At 34.1% G+C, this 16,041-nt stretch overlaps 2 protein-coding genes across 2 annotated transcripts; one reads left to right on the top strand and one right to left on the bottom strand.

Annotated features, from left to right (window-relative positions):
* The first annotated feature begins 5,277 nt into the window (after positions 1–5,277).
* On the top strand, positions 5,278–5,944 carry LOC110819647 (cold-regulated protein). The gene has a single exon (XM_022048919.2). It carries the CDS (start codon positions 5,558–5,560, stop codon positions 5,777–5,779), a length of 222 nt encoding a protein of 73 aa, XP_021904611.1. The 5' UTR covers positions 5,278–5,557; the 3' UTR covers positions 5,780–5,944.
* Positions 5,945–10,932: 4,988 nt separating this feature from the next.
* Positions 10,933–13,409, bottom strand: LOC110819616 (uncharacterized protein At1g66480-like). Its single transcript, XM_022048878.2, has 2 exons — positions 12,697–13,409; positions 10,933–11,387 (listed from the first exon to the last, which is right to left on the bottom strand). Exons 1-2 carry the CDS (start codon positions 13,300–13,302, stop codon positions 11,328–11,330), a joined length of 666 nt encoding a protein of 221 aa, XP_021904570.1. The 5' UTR covers positions 13,303–13,409; the 3' UTR covers positions 10,933–11,327.
* Between the last annotated feature and the right edge of the window lie 2,632 nt (positions 13,410–16,041).

The following is a 16,041-nucleotide window of genomic DNA, read 5'->3' as shown; positions in this document are numbered from 1 at the left end:
TAGTATTATACCAAGAATCTTTGATTATATATATGGGTACATATATATATATATAGATATACACACACGACTCAGAAGAAAAAATCAGTCCTTGTAATTTGAACAGGTTGACAAAACCGTATATCAGAGATCTATGCGGAACTTTTGAGTACCACCAACTTTCTTTACGATCCATATTACTCTAAGCAGACTGGCAAAACTTCAAAAGATCAAAAGTAAAAAATTATTACGGCGGTAATAATACCAAGAACCGTTTGTACCACAGATCGACCAAGATGCATTCCCTTCGCAGCCGAAAACTCAGGCGGGGGAGGTGGATTCTTGTAGTACCACGGGAAATAAAACAGTATTGGGTTTGGCGGCGGAGGCGATGTGAACCACGGCGGCAACATTGGTGGCGGCTGCAGCCACTCTGCAGGTGGCGGCAGTGTAAGTGGCGGTGGTAGGCAAGAAGAGGAGCATTCATTTGCATTCTGGGCTGATAGTGTAGTAGCTTGTGATTTGGATGTGGGTGGGAAACTCAGTAGCACTGTAATAATTACAACAAGTAGAGAGTAGTGGGTCATTGCTTGGCCGATTTCTTTGGCCATGGTGTGTGATGGCTGATGGGAGGAGTACTGTATGGTGACATACATATATATTGAAAGAGAAAGAGAGAGCGTGATACATATATATATATGTATACATGCGGTTGTATATATATATATATATATATATTAATTGATAGTGTGGAGAACTTTTGAAAGAGACGGATCTAGCTGCTAAACAATTGTGAAAAGAGTCACAATCGTAAGCGGGTGAAAATTGGCTGCTTTTTGCTTTTTCAGACTGCTGTAATTAATATTGTGAGGAACTATTGGTAGCTAGCTGCAAGAGAAGGTGTATTTCATCCCCCCTTGAAATCGATATGAATCGTTGGATTTATTGAATTATATGCATATATATATATATATATATACATCTACACATACACATATATATATATATATGGTTAGTGTTTATTAATTGCGAAAAGAATAATTCGGACGGTTGGATCTTGAATGCATTTTCTTTTTTAATTTGAACCGTTGGATTTAGTGCTGTGTTGTAATTTTTAACGGAATGGTCAAATTTATGGGCACGAGTTTACATTTTGGCAAAAGGGGTGGATAGAAGGAGTAGGTTGGGAGAGAAGGTGTTTGTGGCAGAAGTGAGTCAGAGCAGATGCACTGACAGACAAGTAGAAAAGACAAGTGCAACTACATATATACATATACATATACATATACATATACATATATATATATACATATACACACACACACATTAATTAAATACAATGTTTTGGTGTATTGACAGGTTTTAGGACCTTCTGTATAATTTGGTTAACCCTTCATGATTGATTAATTATATTTAATTTATTTAATTAATTAATCTATTAGATTTACGAAAAAAAAAAAACTAAAAACAGAAAATTTGAATTAAATATTAAATTAGATTAACTTGAAATCATAATATTACTTTCATAATTAAAAAAGAAACAATCAAATTATTACTTAATTAATTACGATTAACATATAATTAAAACTACGAGCAGATCTGACTGCGTAACAAATATTTTCTAGTTCGTACATTAAGATCGTTTACCAATTTTCCCAGAGACCAAACACTCCGTATCCCATCAAAACCATTAAAGCCATCGCCCCATTTCGCCCGGCACCCGAGTAAAACCCCCACTCATCCGCATCAGTGTAGTACAACTGACCAGGCACACCCGTCACGTAAATAAACCTCGGCGGAGGCGGCGCCACCGGATTACAGTACACCGTCTTCGGCGGTGGAGGAGGAGGAGGCGGCGACGGAGGCGGAGGAGGAGGAGGAGGGAGCTGGGCACATGGGTCGACGCAAGGACATGCACCGCATTTTATTTCAGGATCAATCACTGTTTGATCTAGCTTCTCGGACGTAGTCAGATTACTTGCAACTGTAAAAGAAATCAACGTTAACACGGTCGACATTATAAGAAGAAGAAGATTACTAGGATTATTAGGTCTCGCCATTTTCAGTTTCTTGGTTTAGTGAGACGGAGGAAGATCAGAGGAAGAGAGAAAAGAGAGGAGATCAGATTACTTTATATGATGATGGTGAGGTGTACAAGCAAAAGGAAGAAGGTGGATTTATATACATATATATATATATATGCACGTATATATGTGTGTGAAGTACTTGCAAGTGAAAGAGGATTGCTTGAGACGCTGCCTATGTATATATATATAATGCATATGACATTGCATGTAAGTATATAAAATGGGTGGATGATCTGCTTAGGTAATTGGAAGAATATATGCGAGAGGAAACTCCGGGTGGTTTCTTCTTGTATTATTATATTGAAGAAAGAATAGGTAATACAATTAATACTTGGTTATGAAAGCGAATTGCATGTGGATGGTGTAAATGTAAAGGACCCTACTCTACATACATACATATATATATATATATATATATACACAGACACACACATATATAGTGTATGTGTGTGTGATTAATTTTTCTTTTTGTTTATTTTTTACTGGGTTTCATCTTTTCTTAATTTAATTTTCTGCTTCGGTGTTTAATATATTCCATTGGATGATTGGATGAGATGTGAGACGTACGTACATATATACATACATATATATATATATTATATAATTTGATATGAGTTTATGATGAGAAGAAGACTTTGATGACAAGTTTGTTGTAGAAATAAAAGCAAGAGGATGAGTAGAATCTTTCGCTTTATTATTTCTGTTTAAGCTTACAAATTAAAGCTTTTCAAACTCTCTGTGGAGAATGTTTTGTCATTAACAGCATCCATGAATATTTTTATAAGCCCAGCATCTTTCTCTTTAATCTATACATACATACATACATATATATATATATATATACATTTGTTTGTACACACAGATGCATACACCTAAGCATAATACGTATGTAGTGGTTTTGAATCTTATTATATTATAATACATCTATAAAATTATTTCTTAATTAATTAAGATAATGATGAACTAATGAATTTATTCTCCCAAAAGAGAGACTGCATAAAGTGCAGGCCTGGCTTTCATTCCACTCATTTATGATTTCCCATGGGGATCAAAGCTCGTGCATCTAATGATTTTATGCAGTGAAGCTTAAAATTATGAGCTTATATATACATTATAAGTAATTATTTATAATTTCAACTTTGAAAAATACTATTTTAATTATACATATACAGGCAATCTTACCCTTCTCCATTAAATTCTCCTTCTTTTTTTTTAAAAAAAAGAAAAAGCTTTGTTTCTTTTTAACTGGGTATTTATAAAAAAATTAAATAAACAAGTGGGTAATAAATAACTTGGAATAATATGTAACAGGGAATTCCCGATCAGTAATCATAAAAGTACTGCAATAACCAGAAAAGTTATATACGTATATATATATATATATATATATAGAGAGAGAGAGAGAGAGAGAGAGATTTATTTTGGTTGAATGGTCCAAATTTAATTGATGGGTTGATTCTGAAGAAGTATTTCTGGCAAATCCCAAAAAGAGGAATCATATACTCTTGCCAAAAAAAAAGATCAAGAAAGAAACTGACTTTATGTATGCCTTATCTTTCAAAAGCAATCAGAGAATTACCAACAAACCTCTCCTCTCAATTCCCACCATGTTTATTTTAATTTCACCAGTTGTTCACAGAGTTCAGTGGATTTGTAACTGGTTCCAAATTTATTGATTGTATCTGCAATTATAATTCAGCATCCCAATTTCTTTTTCAGGGTAGTTGGAGTTATGCCTGGAACAATTAAGAGACGAAGTGATTTGAGAGAGGTAGGAAGAAGAAGAAGAAGAAGAAGAAGAGATGTGGGAAAATAAAAAAAAAAGGATTGGTGGAGTGTTGGTGTCATGGAAAATTGGTTTAATTTAATGAGAGATGAAAGGGGACAAAAAGTTAGGAATCACAAAACTCCATGCCTCTCATTCATCACATAATATTATTCATTCACACACATATATATATATATTTATATAATACACACACATATATATACATATATATATATGTGTGTGTGTGTGTTTATTCATCAAGTTGTTAAACCCCTAATGGTTATGAATATATAATATAAGTAAATATATATATTTTATATTTTACTTATTATTAGACTTTTTTTTCCCTGAAAAATAGAGAATTTATTGAAATCAAAAAGTGAGTCAAGCTGGACCGCATTGGGCTGAAATTCAAATCCAAATCACAAATATCAAAACACAAGAATTTTCAGACCCATTTACTTGGGTCAATATTTTCAGACCCAAATTTCAGGCCCAAATTTTTGAAAACAGAATTTTCAGGGCCAAACTTTCAGACCCAAATTTTCAGGCCCACATTTGTAGGTCCAAATTTTTTAGCCCAAATTTTCAGGCCTAAGATTTTATGAGCAAGTTCATAGGCCCAAGCCCATGAGGCACAAATATTTACGCCCAAACTTTCAGGTTCAAAATATATTAGCCCAAATTTTAAGCTCAAATTTTCAGGCCCAAATATTTAGCCCAAATTTTCAGACCCAATTTTTTAGGCCAAATTTTCAGGCCCGAATTTTTAGGCACAAATTTTAAGCTCAATTTTTTGGCCCAAATTTTCAAGCAAATATTTCAGGCCAAATTTTCGGGCCCATTTTTTAAGGGCAAAATTTTTTGGCGCAAATTTTCAGGCCCAAATTTTTATGCCGAATTTTAGGCCCAAACATTCATGCCGGAATTTGTAGGCCCAATTTTAAGGTCAAATTTTCAGGCCCACAAGGTCCAAATATTTAGGTCCAAAATATCTTGCCCAAAAAATCGGGCCCAAATTTTCAGATCCAATTTCGGCCTAAATTTTCAGGCCCAAACTTTCATGCCCGAATTTTTAGGCCGAAATTTTCAGACCCAAATTTGACAGGGCCGAATTTTTAGGCCCAAATTGTCATGCCCAAATTTTCAGCCCCAATATCAGACCCAAATTTTAAGCCGAAATTCAGACACGAAATTAGGCCCAAATTTTCAGGCCCAAAGTTTTACTCAAATTTCAAGTCCAGATTTTCAGGCCCAAATATTCAGGTCCGAATTTTCAGGCCCAAATTTGCAGGCCCAATTTTCAGGCCCAAACGTTCAGGCTGAACTGAAAACCCAAAAAATCAAGAACTCCCAGTTAAAAATAAAAACCCAAAAAATCAAGAAGCAAACGCGTGTTAGGAGAAGCCATCTCCAAACAACATCTGTAGAAACACAACATCTCTTGACTCGCCACGTACGTTAGACTCTCCCCATAAACCCCAAGAAACGCTTCATATATTCGCTTCAAAAAAATTGAAGATCCACAACTGGTACCACTTTAAAAACCCTACACCATGATCCATTTAATTCACTGCATTAACTTGTTAATCGGAGTAACCCGTTTCACCATTGTCTTCTTCAACTCAGTCCCTCTAACAACCTTCTCAGTCTCTCCTCTCTTCTTGTTCTTTTAATTACTCTCTCTCTCTGTTCATCAGAATTTGGTCATATTATATATATAATGGGCGTGCCTGTTTGTGTTGAATGCGGGACGAGGAGCAATCCATGCAGGTGCAAGGTGGTGGGACCGACGGTGGGATTTTTGGCGTTTGTGGCGGCGGCGGCGGTCGAGTGGCCGGTGGGGGCGTTGGTTTACATGTTCAAGCATATCAAGGGTCGGCGGATCATGGCACATCCGGCCAACGTTGTGTATCCTTCTGTCACTAATGCTATTCCCATTTGATTTCTATATATATATATAGAAATCCATGGTTAAGTCTTTGTTATGTATTCTCAGACCTAATATATGAAGATGATGAAGATGACAGTGTAATATGATGGTGAATGTATCAACCATATTACCTTCTTGCACTGAAATGGAGTATTTTAAGTTCTCCTTTTTTTATTTTTATTATTTGGGGAAATTTGTTTTACAGTTTTAGGTAATATTTTATTAGATATGAGATAAAGAAGAATTAAGAGAATTAACAGAGAGATTTAATTTCTCATTAGCACTAATATAATTTTTATGTTTAAATACACGTAAATTATATAAGAAATTTTGAAAAATACATATATAACCTTAATTTATAAATTACTATTTTTAAAAATATATTAAAAAATTATTTAAAAGAATCTACAAAATACTAAAAAATTAATGAAAGATTATGCTTGATATATGTTTGATCATTGTTATGGAGGTGATAATACTACCAGCCTACCGCCATTGATATGAATCTTCTTTGCTTGGAAGCCTCTCCACTGATTTCTTTCTTTGTATACAAAGCAAGCAAAGTGAACTCCTTCTTGGGTATAATATAAAACTTCATCACGTAATGATATATATATATATATGTATGTATGTATCCACACATATATGGAGCCACCTGGGGGGCACATTATGCGTACAAAAGGCTCATAGCAAGATATTCAAAGATGGCCTGAGTCGACTCGTCAAAATCAACACCAAAAGACTTGGACCCAGAAACTTACCCACGAGTCAGCACCGTGCTATGGTCCCGTACGTCACGTCACACCCCATATTTATCCTCAAACAAACTGGGTTAAGTGATTCATCATCACTAATCACTCGTATAAGTTCTAATTATCTCCATAATGCAACATACTTTCGTCTTGTGTTCCAATCTCTTCTTCTTCTATTTTTACTGTTAACTCTGTTAATAATAATCTTGCTAAGGCGAGATTTCTCATGCAAAAACCTTGTGTTTTACCACTACCCATCACCACTTTCTTCATCCTCATCACAGTCTTCTCAGTATTTGCTGTCATGACACTGTTCTGTGCTTCACACAAGACAAAGAAATCACACCGGCAAAATGAAGAGACCGCTGCCAACAAAAAGCTCCTCTCCAGAATTAATAGCAATATTACAAGTAAAGCTCAGTCGATGGTGAAGATGATTTCATGGAAGAAATTACAAGTAGGAGAAGTTGCTGAAGAAGAAGGAGGAGATCATGATGGTGATGATGATGATGAAGTTCTTTGGAGGAAGACGATAATGATGGGAGAACGGTGTCGTCCGCTAGATTTTTCCGGGAAAATTCAGTATGATTCAGAAGGGAATCTTCTACCAGCTGCAGAAACTGATCGAAGTGGTCAACTTGTTTCTTCAGACAAGTGGTAATTAAGATATGGGATGTGATACTGATACTTAACAATCTTATTCTTATCTCACATTGATCAGAGATATGATTTCTGAGTGTTGTTTTTTCTTTAACAATTTTTTCTTTTGTTTCAATCTTTTTGTACCTCCATCTGGCCATTGATTTTTCAGGTTCACGCTGTTGATCACAATCATCATCTATATAAATAGTACAGTATAATGAGGGAGAATTATCAACAAGATCATAATCGAACAGACAACGAATGGAGACCAAGAGAAAAGATGATTGCAGGAGATGAACGTAACAAGAACCATGATCTGGGTCTTGCCTCACATTCATTTTATAGATATGGAATGAAACTCAACAAGTTACTTGTAACATGTACTCGGTAAGTTTCAATAAGCGAAGTTGATTTTGCTGAGTAGATACGTTGACGACATGGACGAAAAGAATCTGTAAATACATAAACATAAGAGTAATGACGACGATGACGATGACGATGACGATTGTGATTAAGATGATTATGAGGATCTTACATGATTTTGACACGTGTCCTCCACATATACATATATGTGTGTGTGTGTTACGATGGGTTGATACAGATCTAGTTTCCAATTAAATTTATGCCTGAAATGATTAAAAGGTAGATATGGTCTTGTAGTAAGACCAGGTGCCACCCATAGAATTACAAAACCTGAACCACTAAAATTTCTAGAACAAGTATGAAGAAATAGACATAAAACAGCAAACCTCTTTTTTCTTTTTGCAAGAAAATCAAATTCATGCTTACCTATAAGTGACCGGTGAAGTGATATGTAGGTGCAAATTTCCAACAAATCAATATATATATATATATATGTATGTATGCATGTATATGAATTTTCTACAAATATTACACAAATTTTTGGTTTATTATAAATACACCCTTACTTGGTATAACACAAATTTTTAGTTTATTACAAATATACCCTTACTTCCCACCATTTATTTAATTTGACTTTTTTTTTTATAAGGTTACATATTTTATTCATCAAAATTTTAAATGACACAATTACGTTATAATGATTATAGAAATAAAAAGATTTCAATAGAAGATTTTACCGAGTCTAAAGCTTAACTATGGTACTTACTTGTTACTTAAGTGATATATGCTATTAACTTTGAATTTAAATGGGTTACAGATAACAATCTTATAAGAAAGTTTTAAAATTATATATATAAAGAAGAAAATGAGTCTCGTGTGTGTGCGTACATGTGTGTTTGATATTAACAAATTAAATTACGATTAGGTAATTGAATTTTTAGATTAATTTTAATAGAGTTTATTAGTTTAAAAGAATATTATACATTAATGAATTACAGGTAACAATCTCATTAGAGAGTCTATAATATCTGAGTCTAAAATTTGGCACAGAATCAATATCAGTATTTCAAAAATAAATTAATTATAAATTAATTTTTATTTAATTTTATTAAACTATTGGAAAAAAAATAGGTAAGGGTGTAATTGAAAGCAATTTTAGAAAAAATAGGTAAAAATTTATGTTCAGCTGGTGTTTTTGAAAGAAAAATTAGAAACAATGGGTTAAAATACAAATAAAAAAAGTTCAGCCACGTACAACTGCCTAGTTAGTAATTCCAACGAACCGGAGCACGCCACGTGGCAAGGAACGCTGATGTTGGTGTCACACGGGAGGCTATACGGGCAATCTGCGTGCCCCACGATCAGACGACCCAGGATTGATCCCATGCGCATGGACGGCCCCGAATTCGTTTCTCTTTTAGGCGCGATCAGACGATGAAGATCAAATCGCTATGGAAGATCTAGATTCGTTTCTTCCTTAGGCGCGATCGGACAGACGAGATCAATCGCGATGAATGCCTCAGATCGACGCATAATGAATATAAATACTTCAGTTTTTCATATCTATGATTATTGTGATATTTTTACTGGGACAGTGTAACTCACTCTTTCATTAACTATTTCAAATTACGAGAATCAAGATCCAAATTCTGATTAGTAAGAGGGTTGTGAGTAGTTCACCACCCGAACTCCCTTCAAGTACTAGTGAAAGTTGTCTTAAGATATTTATTTATTCGCTTTTTTTTTATTACCGTTTGTCTTTTAGAATGGATATTCTCATAACTCTATTAGACATTTTAAATTATTGTGTAATGAATGTAAACTCTAACTCTATTATTCGCTTCTGCATTTAAATTATAAATTTTTTTACTTTAAATTTTCGACCTTTTATAGAGTCTCAAATTTATATATATAAAGGCCAAAATGAGTCTCGTGTGTGTGCGTACATGTGTTTGATATTAATAATTAAATTATGATTAGGTAATTGAATTTTAGATTAATTTTGGTAGAGTTTATTAGTTTAAAAGAATATTATATATTAATGAATTACAGATAACAATCTCACTAGAGTCTCGAATTTATATATATATATATATAGATATATGAAGGCCAAAATGAGTCTTGTATGTGTATATACATGTGTTTGATATTAACAAATTAAATTAGGATTATTTAATTGAATTTTAGATTATTTTTAATAGAATTTATTAGTTTAAAAGAATATTATACATCAATTTTTGTATTTTGAACAAATATTATACTCGCTACAATTAACTAATTATAGATGCTAAAATCACTTTTACGGTTTAATTTTCTTAAAGAAATGCAAGAATCATGTCTTTTTAAAAAACTCGTTATGTAAGTACAGAATAAATAGTTTTCTTTATATTAAATAAATTTATATCAAATTAAAGGTTCCATTAGTTATTTTTTTAATTTTTATCAATCTTCAGTTTTCCGTATCTATGATTATTGTGATATTTTTATTAAATACTAGTGAAAGTTGTCTTAGAATATTTATTTATTCATTTTTTTTTAATTACCATTTATCTTTTAGGATAGACATTCTCATAATTCTATTAGATATTTTAAACTATTGTGTAATGAATGTAAACTCTAACTCTATTGGACATTTTAAACTATTGTGTAATGAATGTAAACTCTAATTCTATTATTCGCTTCTGCATTTAAATTATAAATTTTTTTACTTTAAAGTTTTGAGCTTTTATAGAGTCTCAAATTTATATATATAAAGGCCAAAATGAGTCTCGTGTGTGTGCGTACATGTGTTTGATATTAACAATTAAATTATGATTAGGTAATTAAATTTTAAATTAATTTGGGTAGAGTTTATTAGTTTAAAAGAATATTATACATTAATGAATTACAGATAACAATCTCACCAGAGTCTCGAATTTATATATATATGAAGACCAAAATGAGTCTTGTATGTGTATATACGTGTGTTTGATATTAACAAATTAAATTAGGATTACTTAATTGAATTTTAGATTATTCTTAATAGAATTTATTAGTTTAAAAGAATATTATACATCAATTTTTGTATTTTGAACAAATATTATACTCGCTACAATTAACTAATTATAGATGCTAAAATCACTTTTACGGTTTAATTTTCTTAAAGAAATCTTGAAGAAATGCAAGAATCATGATTTGAATTTGAGATGGTTTTTGCCATTCATTGCAATTTTCAAAGTACTCTCTTCAATTTCGATCCAAATTTTTTAGTTTCTTTCGAGATTAGTGTTTTATGTATCACCTTTAAAAATATATATACATACATAGTTACTATTTGAATAGTAATTTCACAACCTATTAGATCGAGTTATCGTATTCATTCAAATTACAAACACTAGTAATTTGGACTAGTAGTTGAATCTTCAAATATATAAGAAGGAAAGGAAAGTATGACGGAGATATATTATGTATATGTATATATACAAAGTTTAAAAGAAAAAAACCCTAAAAGATGAAGTATGAAACGTTGTGTCTCGCTAATCTCAGTTCTTTCCTAATCAGTAGAGTGGAACAGAAAGGGGCAAAGAAGAGAGACACCCCACTCAACTAAGGCAAGTGAATATTTGTAACAAAAATCCACTTTCTTCTTTTCTTTTTTTCTTATTTTCCTAGAGAAAATCAATCTCGCTACATACCAAATTTGACTTTTATCTTTTTCATGCATGCATCAATCAAGAACTATACCTACATATACATACATATAAATATATATATATATGTAGAGCCCAACTTAATGCTGCTGAATCACTCCAATTTGGCTGCTTTTAAGAGGGAATCTCTAATTGGATCTCTGCCTCTTCCTTCGCTGCAAAACTGACTCGTTTCTGAAAAAAAAGAAAAAAAATTTACTAGGTTCAAGTTTTTCAGTAAGAAAATCAAAGGCTGGAAATTGTACTTTGGTCTAGAATGGTCTAAGATCAAGACCAAATACATATATGTGTGTGTGTATATATATATATATATGCGTGTGTGTGTGTGTATGTATATATATATATATATATATATGTAATAATGCAAGTGACAATAGCTTAATCAAAATTAATATTTAAGAGAGCTTTTCTTGCCAAGTAGCGAGCCAGTGGCCGCCTCGTACTTAATTCTGTCGGTCCCAACCCCAATAATTTGACATATTGAGAATAATCCAAAGGGGAAAATTATAGGAATAATATTCTTGATACCCATGATTACTCCGGCAAGAAAAGTAAGACAGACCAAAGGGGAAAATAGGAACAAAAATATATATGTATGCAAAATTGTGCACTGTTCCCTTCATTATTTTCCTTCTCTCTACACTTTTTCCTTTGAATTTTCTCTGACTTTCCCTCTCACCAATCACAAACTAAAAGTCAAATTTGGAGAACAATACGTATTCACGGGCTCTAAATTATATGTTATTTGATAATGAGGATGAGGATGATGGTGAAGTAGGAGCTACGTCACCTTCAAGCTTCTTAATACTTTCCAATATATATATACGTGTGTGTGTGTGTGTATACATATATATATATATACCGACAATTATCAACTTCTACTAACATATTTAATCCAAGTTCAACCAAGAATTCTTCTTCGTACACCAACCTAATGCTAATGGAATCTAAAAAGTGACTCTTAGAGTTACAAATATAACCAAATTATACTTTCCAAAAATTATTGGTTGTTGACATTACTTAGAAAAATTTTAGGAAACAATCCAAAGCTGTCTATATCTATATACGTTGTAGCTATATATTTTTCTCAAGCCTTGTTAAGAATTAAGAACAATAATAGGGTAAGTATGAAGTAGTATCAAGTCAATTTCTCTTATAACTACCATTATATATATATACTATATATGCTTTCATTTTTCACTCGATATTCCAAGTGGGTATAAAATATCGAACTCCATTCAATTTTCTTAGAAGAATTTTTATAATTTTAATAATTATATAACATATATATATACATATTAACTACAAAAAAAAATTAGTAAAAATAAATGAAAATATATTATTCGAATGAAACTTCGTGGGAAATAAAAGAAATAAAATATAAATTTCATTGGGGTTAATGAAAATTAAATTTTCATATTTAGAGGTGAATTTGCAAATTAATAAATTAAATAATAATTTTTAAATACGAAAATAGAATTACCGGGCGTGTCTTCATATTATTCTCGCCAATGCTCCCAAGTCCCGGCCTCCAATGCATTTCCCGGCGACTCCCGCTGTCGAGGTTGCCGGAATAATTCCCCCGGTAAAGATCCATGACCTTCTCCGCCACCTCGGCTTCATCCTTACTCTCCTCCATCAGCTTCGCCACTTGAGCTCTCGGAAGTCTCATTTTCACCCTCAACGGCCCAGAACCAGGAGCTACCGGCTCGTCGGGTAAATCTCCAGCCGCCGGCGGTCGAACAATCGTAAGGTCCGACACCGCTCTCCGGGACAACATCAGATACTCCAGCCGGTCCTTCGCGCTCATGTTTATGCCGGACTGAACTCTCCGGTGCGGCAGCGCTTTTTCCTCGGCGACCTTGGGAAGCTCCACCAGGAAATATATCTTCTTCGGCTTCAGCTGCTGCCACGGCTCAAGTGGCTTGGCCCGGATACCGAAATGTTTGACGGCGTTAGAATCCAACAGGACGTAGCCGGGATGGTCCTTGGTAACCTCCGATGCCGTCGTCGGCGTCTTTAATTTGAAAGTTTCGCCGTCGATTTTCATCACCTTGGCTCTTCTCCGACCTCCTAAACTGTTCCCCATCTCCTCTCCGATCTACTTTTTCTCGTGTTCTAATATGAATGCTTTAGAAAAAGAAAAACAAAGAATATTTTGATTTTATAAAGGTGGTACGTAATATATATACATATATATATATGTGGCCTTTATGGGTATATATATATATATATATATATAGATGTGGGTATCTATGATTAGTCATATAATATATTGGGTTTATTAAAAAATTGGGTTTACTGGTATGAATTGTCTGCATGGAGTATGAATCTATTGAAATTCTCTTTTATTTATCATATTAAATTATTAGTATCATGTGGCGACATTTATTGAACACAAGTGGGAATGGAGAAATTCAATTCTCCCACGACAAAATTCTCACCCCGAAAGAAAATTCCAAATATACATTAATAAAAAAATAAATATATCTTCTAAAATAATAATTAAGCTTCTAAAATAATTACCTCTAATTAAGTAATTAAAATTAAACTAAATATTTTATTAATTAAGACATTAATTTCATGAAAAGCAAAAAGTAAAAGGTCGTGGGGCATGATTGTGGTTGGCTTTGACAAGTTTTAGAAATTTGGATAAGAATGAAAGGTGGAATGGGTTTAATTAATTCCCTCCCTTTATGGTGCATGTAATTATTGTTAATTACTTTTCTAAATTAACTTATTATGTTCAAAGTTAGTAACTATTTACTTTAATATAATTAATTGTATATTCATAATTTAATATTCAACTTAGTAAATTTTATTTTAAATTAAACTCGAGGTAAAAACCTTTACCCATAATTTTGAATTTTTTTTAAAAAAAAAAAGTTTAATATTAGTATTGGAAGAAAGAGTAAAGGGCTTAATTAGTTTAATAAACGTGATTAACTACTAAAATTTGGTCTAAGTTTAACTACTAGTTAGTTTGATTAAGATAATTACCCATTGACTATGTCGTTATTTTTACTAGCTAATTAAATATTAATATAATTAACCAAATCACAAGAAGATATTAATTTAAATTATGAATTATGCATTTTGTGTGTTATCATCAAGAGATTATATTATATATTCTAGTTAAAATTTTATATTAGTATGCATATACTGTGGGAATTTCAAAATTAGATTTGAAATTTAAATAATCAATCTCATATCGAATCAAATATATTAAATCTGTAACGGAAGCGTACGTGAATTTATAGCGGAAAAAATTTACACATCATGTGGTAGATCTTTCAAATAGTACGTAGTTTTTTGAGTTTTCACACTCTCTTTCTCTATTTTTACTGTAACGCCCAAACAATTTGGGCATTTTTTTGTTAGTATTTTATTAATTTTATTTAGTTTAATTAAAAAAAAAAAGAGCATCACGTCAACAGCCACGTTAGCGGCCCAGTCAGCAGCCCTGACCAACCAGGACCTGCCCCGTGGCAAGACCACGTCGACCAGGGAACAGGCCACGTGGGCGATCCGCGTGCGCGCGATCGGACGACCCAGATGCGTCCCCACGCGCACGGACGGCCCAGATTTAATCAAAACGGACGGCTGTGATCAAAAGGCAAAAGGGTATAAATAGAACCCCCACACCTGACCACAAAAATCCTAGCCGCCTGCCCTCGCCGGAGAAGACGAACCAGACGCCGGAGGAGCCGGCCGCCGCCACCCACCGCCGCACCGGGGAGTTTTCCGACCGCCAATCGAGGTAAATTTCATTCCCCCGGCTTGTTTTTCCACGTTGAGTTCTCCTGTGGCCAAATCGGAGCCAAAATCTCGGCCAGACGGCCGGAAAACACGGCCGAAATCCAGCGGCACCGCCGCACCCCTCCTCGATTTTTGCCTCCGATGAGGCCCTTCCCGACCTCCGTTTGATACAATTTTTATATCACCGTGATCACCATTCTTTTCTCTACAGGTTGATCGGAGCCGAATCACCAAAACACGAACCTCACCGGAGAGCCGCCGCACCCGAGAGCACCACCGCCGGTAAACTTCAGTTTTTCGTAATTTTTTGGCCCCCCGAGGGCCCTAGGGTTGTTTTATCGCGGGGACCTATGCAAGTGTGGCCGAATTCGGCCGGAAACGATCAAAAACGGCCAACCCGAGGCGAATCACCGTCGTAAGCGGCGGCGCCGTCGCCGGAGCACGGCGGAGCCGCCGTGCCGGAATTGCGATATTGGCTTAAAGGGGCCCTGGGTCTAATTTGGGATTTTTTGGGACACGTGCAGGTACTAGTAGTGCGTTTCAGTTCCCCGGGAAAAAATTCAGAGAAAATTAGGGACAGCCTGTAGGCACACTGTGGAGCCGTGTTCGGACCCCGAAACAAGTAAGGACCCCTCACCCTACTTCCTATCACGGTATTAAAGTTCAATAAATGATAAAACAGTATTTCATGAATCAACAGATGTGTGAAATTGTTTAAGGTCGCTAATGGAGTCCGAGTCTGGTGTGTTTGTCCGTTAGCTGTTGTTTGGTATATTTTACGGTTTTAAATGCAGTATGAGGTCTTATGTTTTCATTTCATAGTTTCGTGTGCACATATTACTGTTTTATTGATTATGGGTTGAATGACTGAGAACCCGATGTTGTATGTTGTATTGTTTGGCATAAATTACTGGTTTGCTTGTTTGTTTGAGAATTGATGATGTTGACTGAGGAAAAGGGGAATGAAAGGTTATGTAAATTGATAATTGTATAATGTGGTCAGCCTGACTAGATATTCTGGGAGATAGTGGACGGACCGGGTCCGTAGGGAACCCTACCGGGATTGTGG

The sequence above is a fragment of the Carica papaya genome, chromosome 1, assembly GCF_054855325.1.
Source record: "Carica papaya isolate Zhongbai chromosome 1, ASM5485532v1, whole genome shotgun sequence".
Lineage (NCBI taxonomy): Eukaryota > Viridiplantae > Streptophyta > Magnoliopsida > Brassicales > Caricaceae > Carica > Carica papaya.
Note: the sequence above shows the minus strand (reverse complement) of the source record. Positions and strands in the feature narration are given on the sequence as shown.

Coding starts and splice junctions, on each gene's coding strand:
- LOC110819616 (XM_022048878.2), bottom strand. CDS start 13,302: ATGGGGAACAGTTTAGGAGGTCGGAGAAGAGCCAAGGTGATGAAAATC. Junction 11,388..12,696: donor ATAATATGAAGACACGCCCG/GTAATTCTATTT, acceptor CTTTTTTTTCAG/AAACGAGTCAGTTTTGCAGC.
- LOC110819647 (XM_022048919.2), top strand. CDS start 5,558: ATGGGCGTGCCTGTTTGTGTTGAATGCGGGACGAGGAGCAATCCATGC.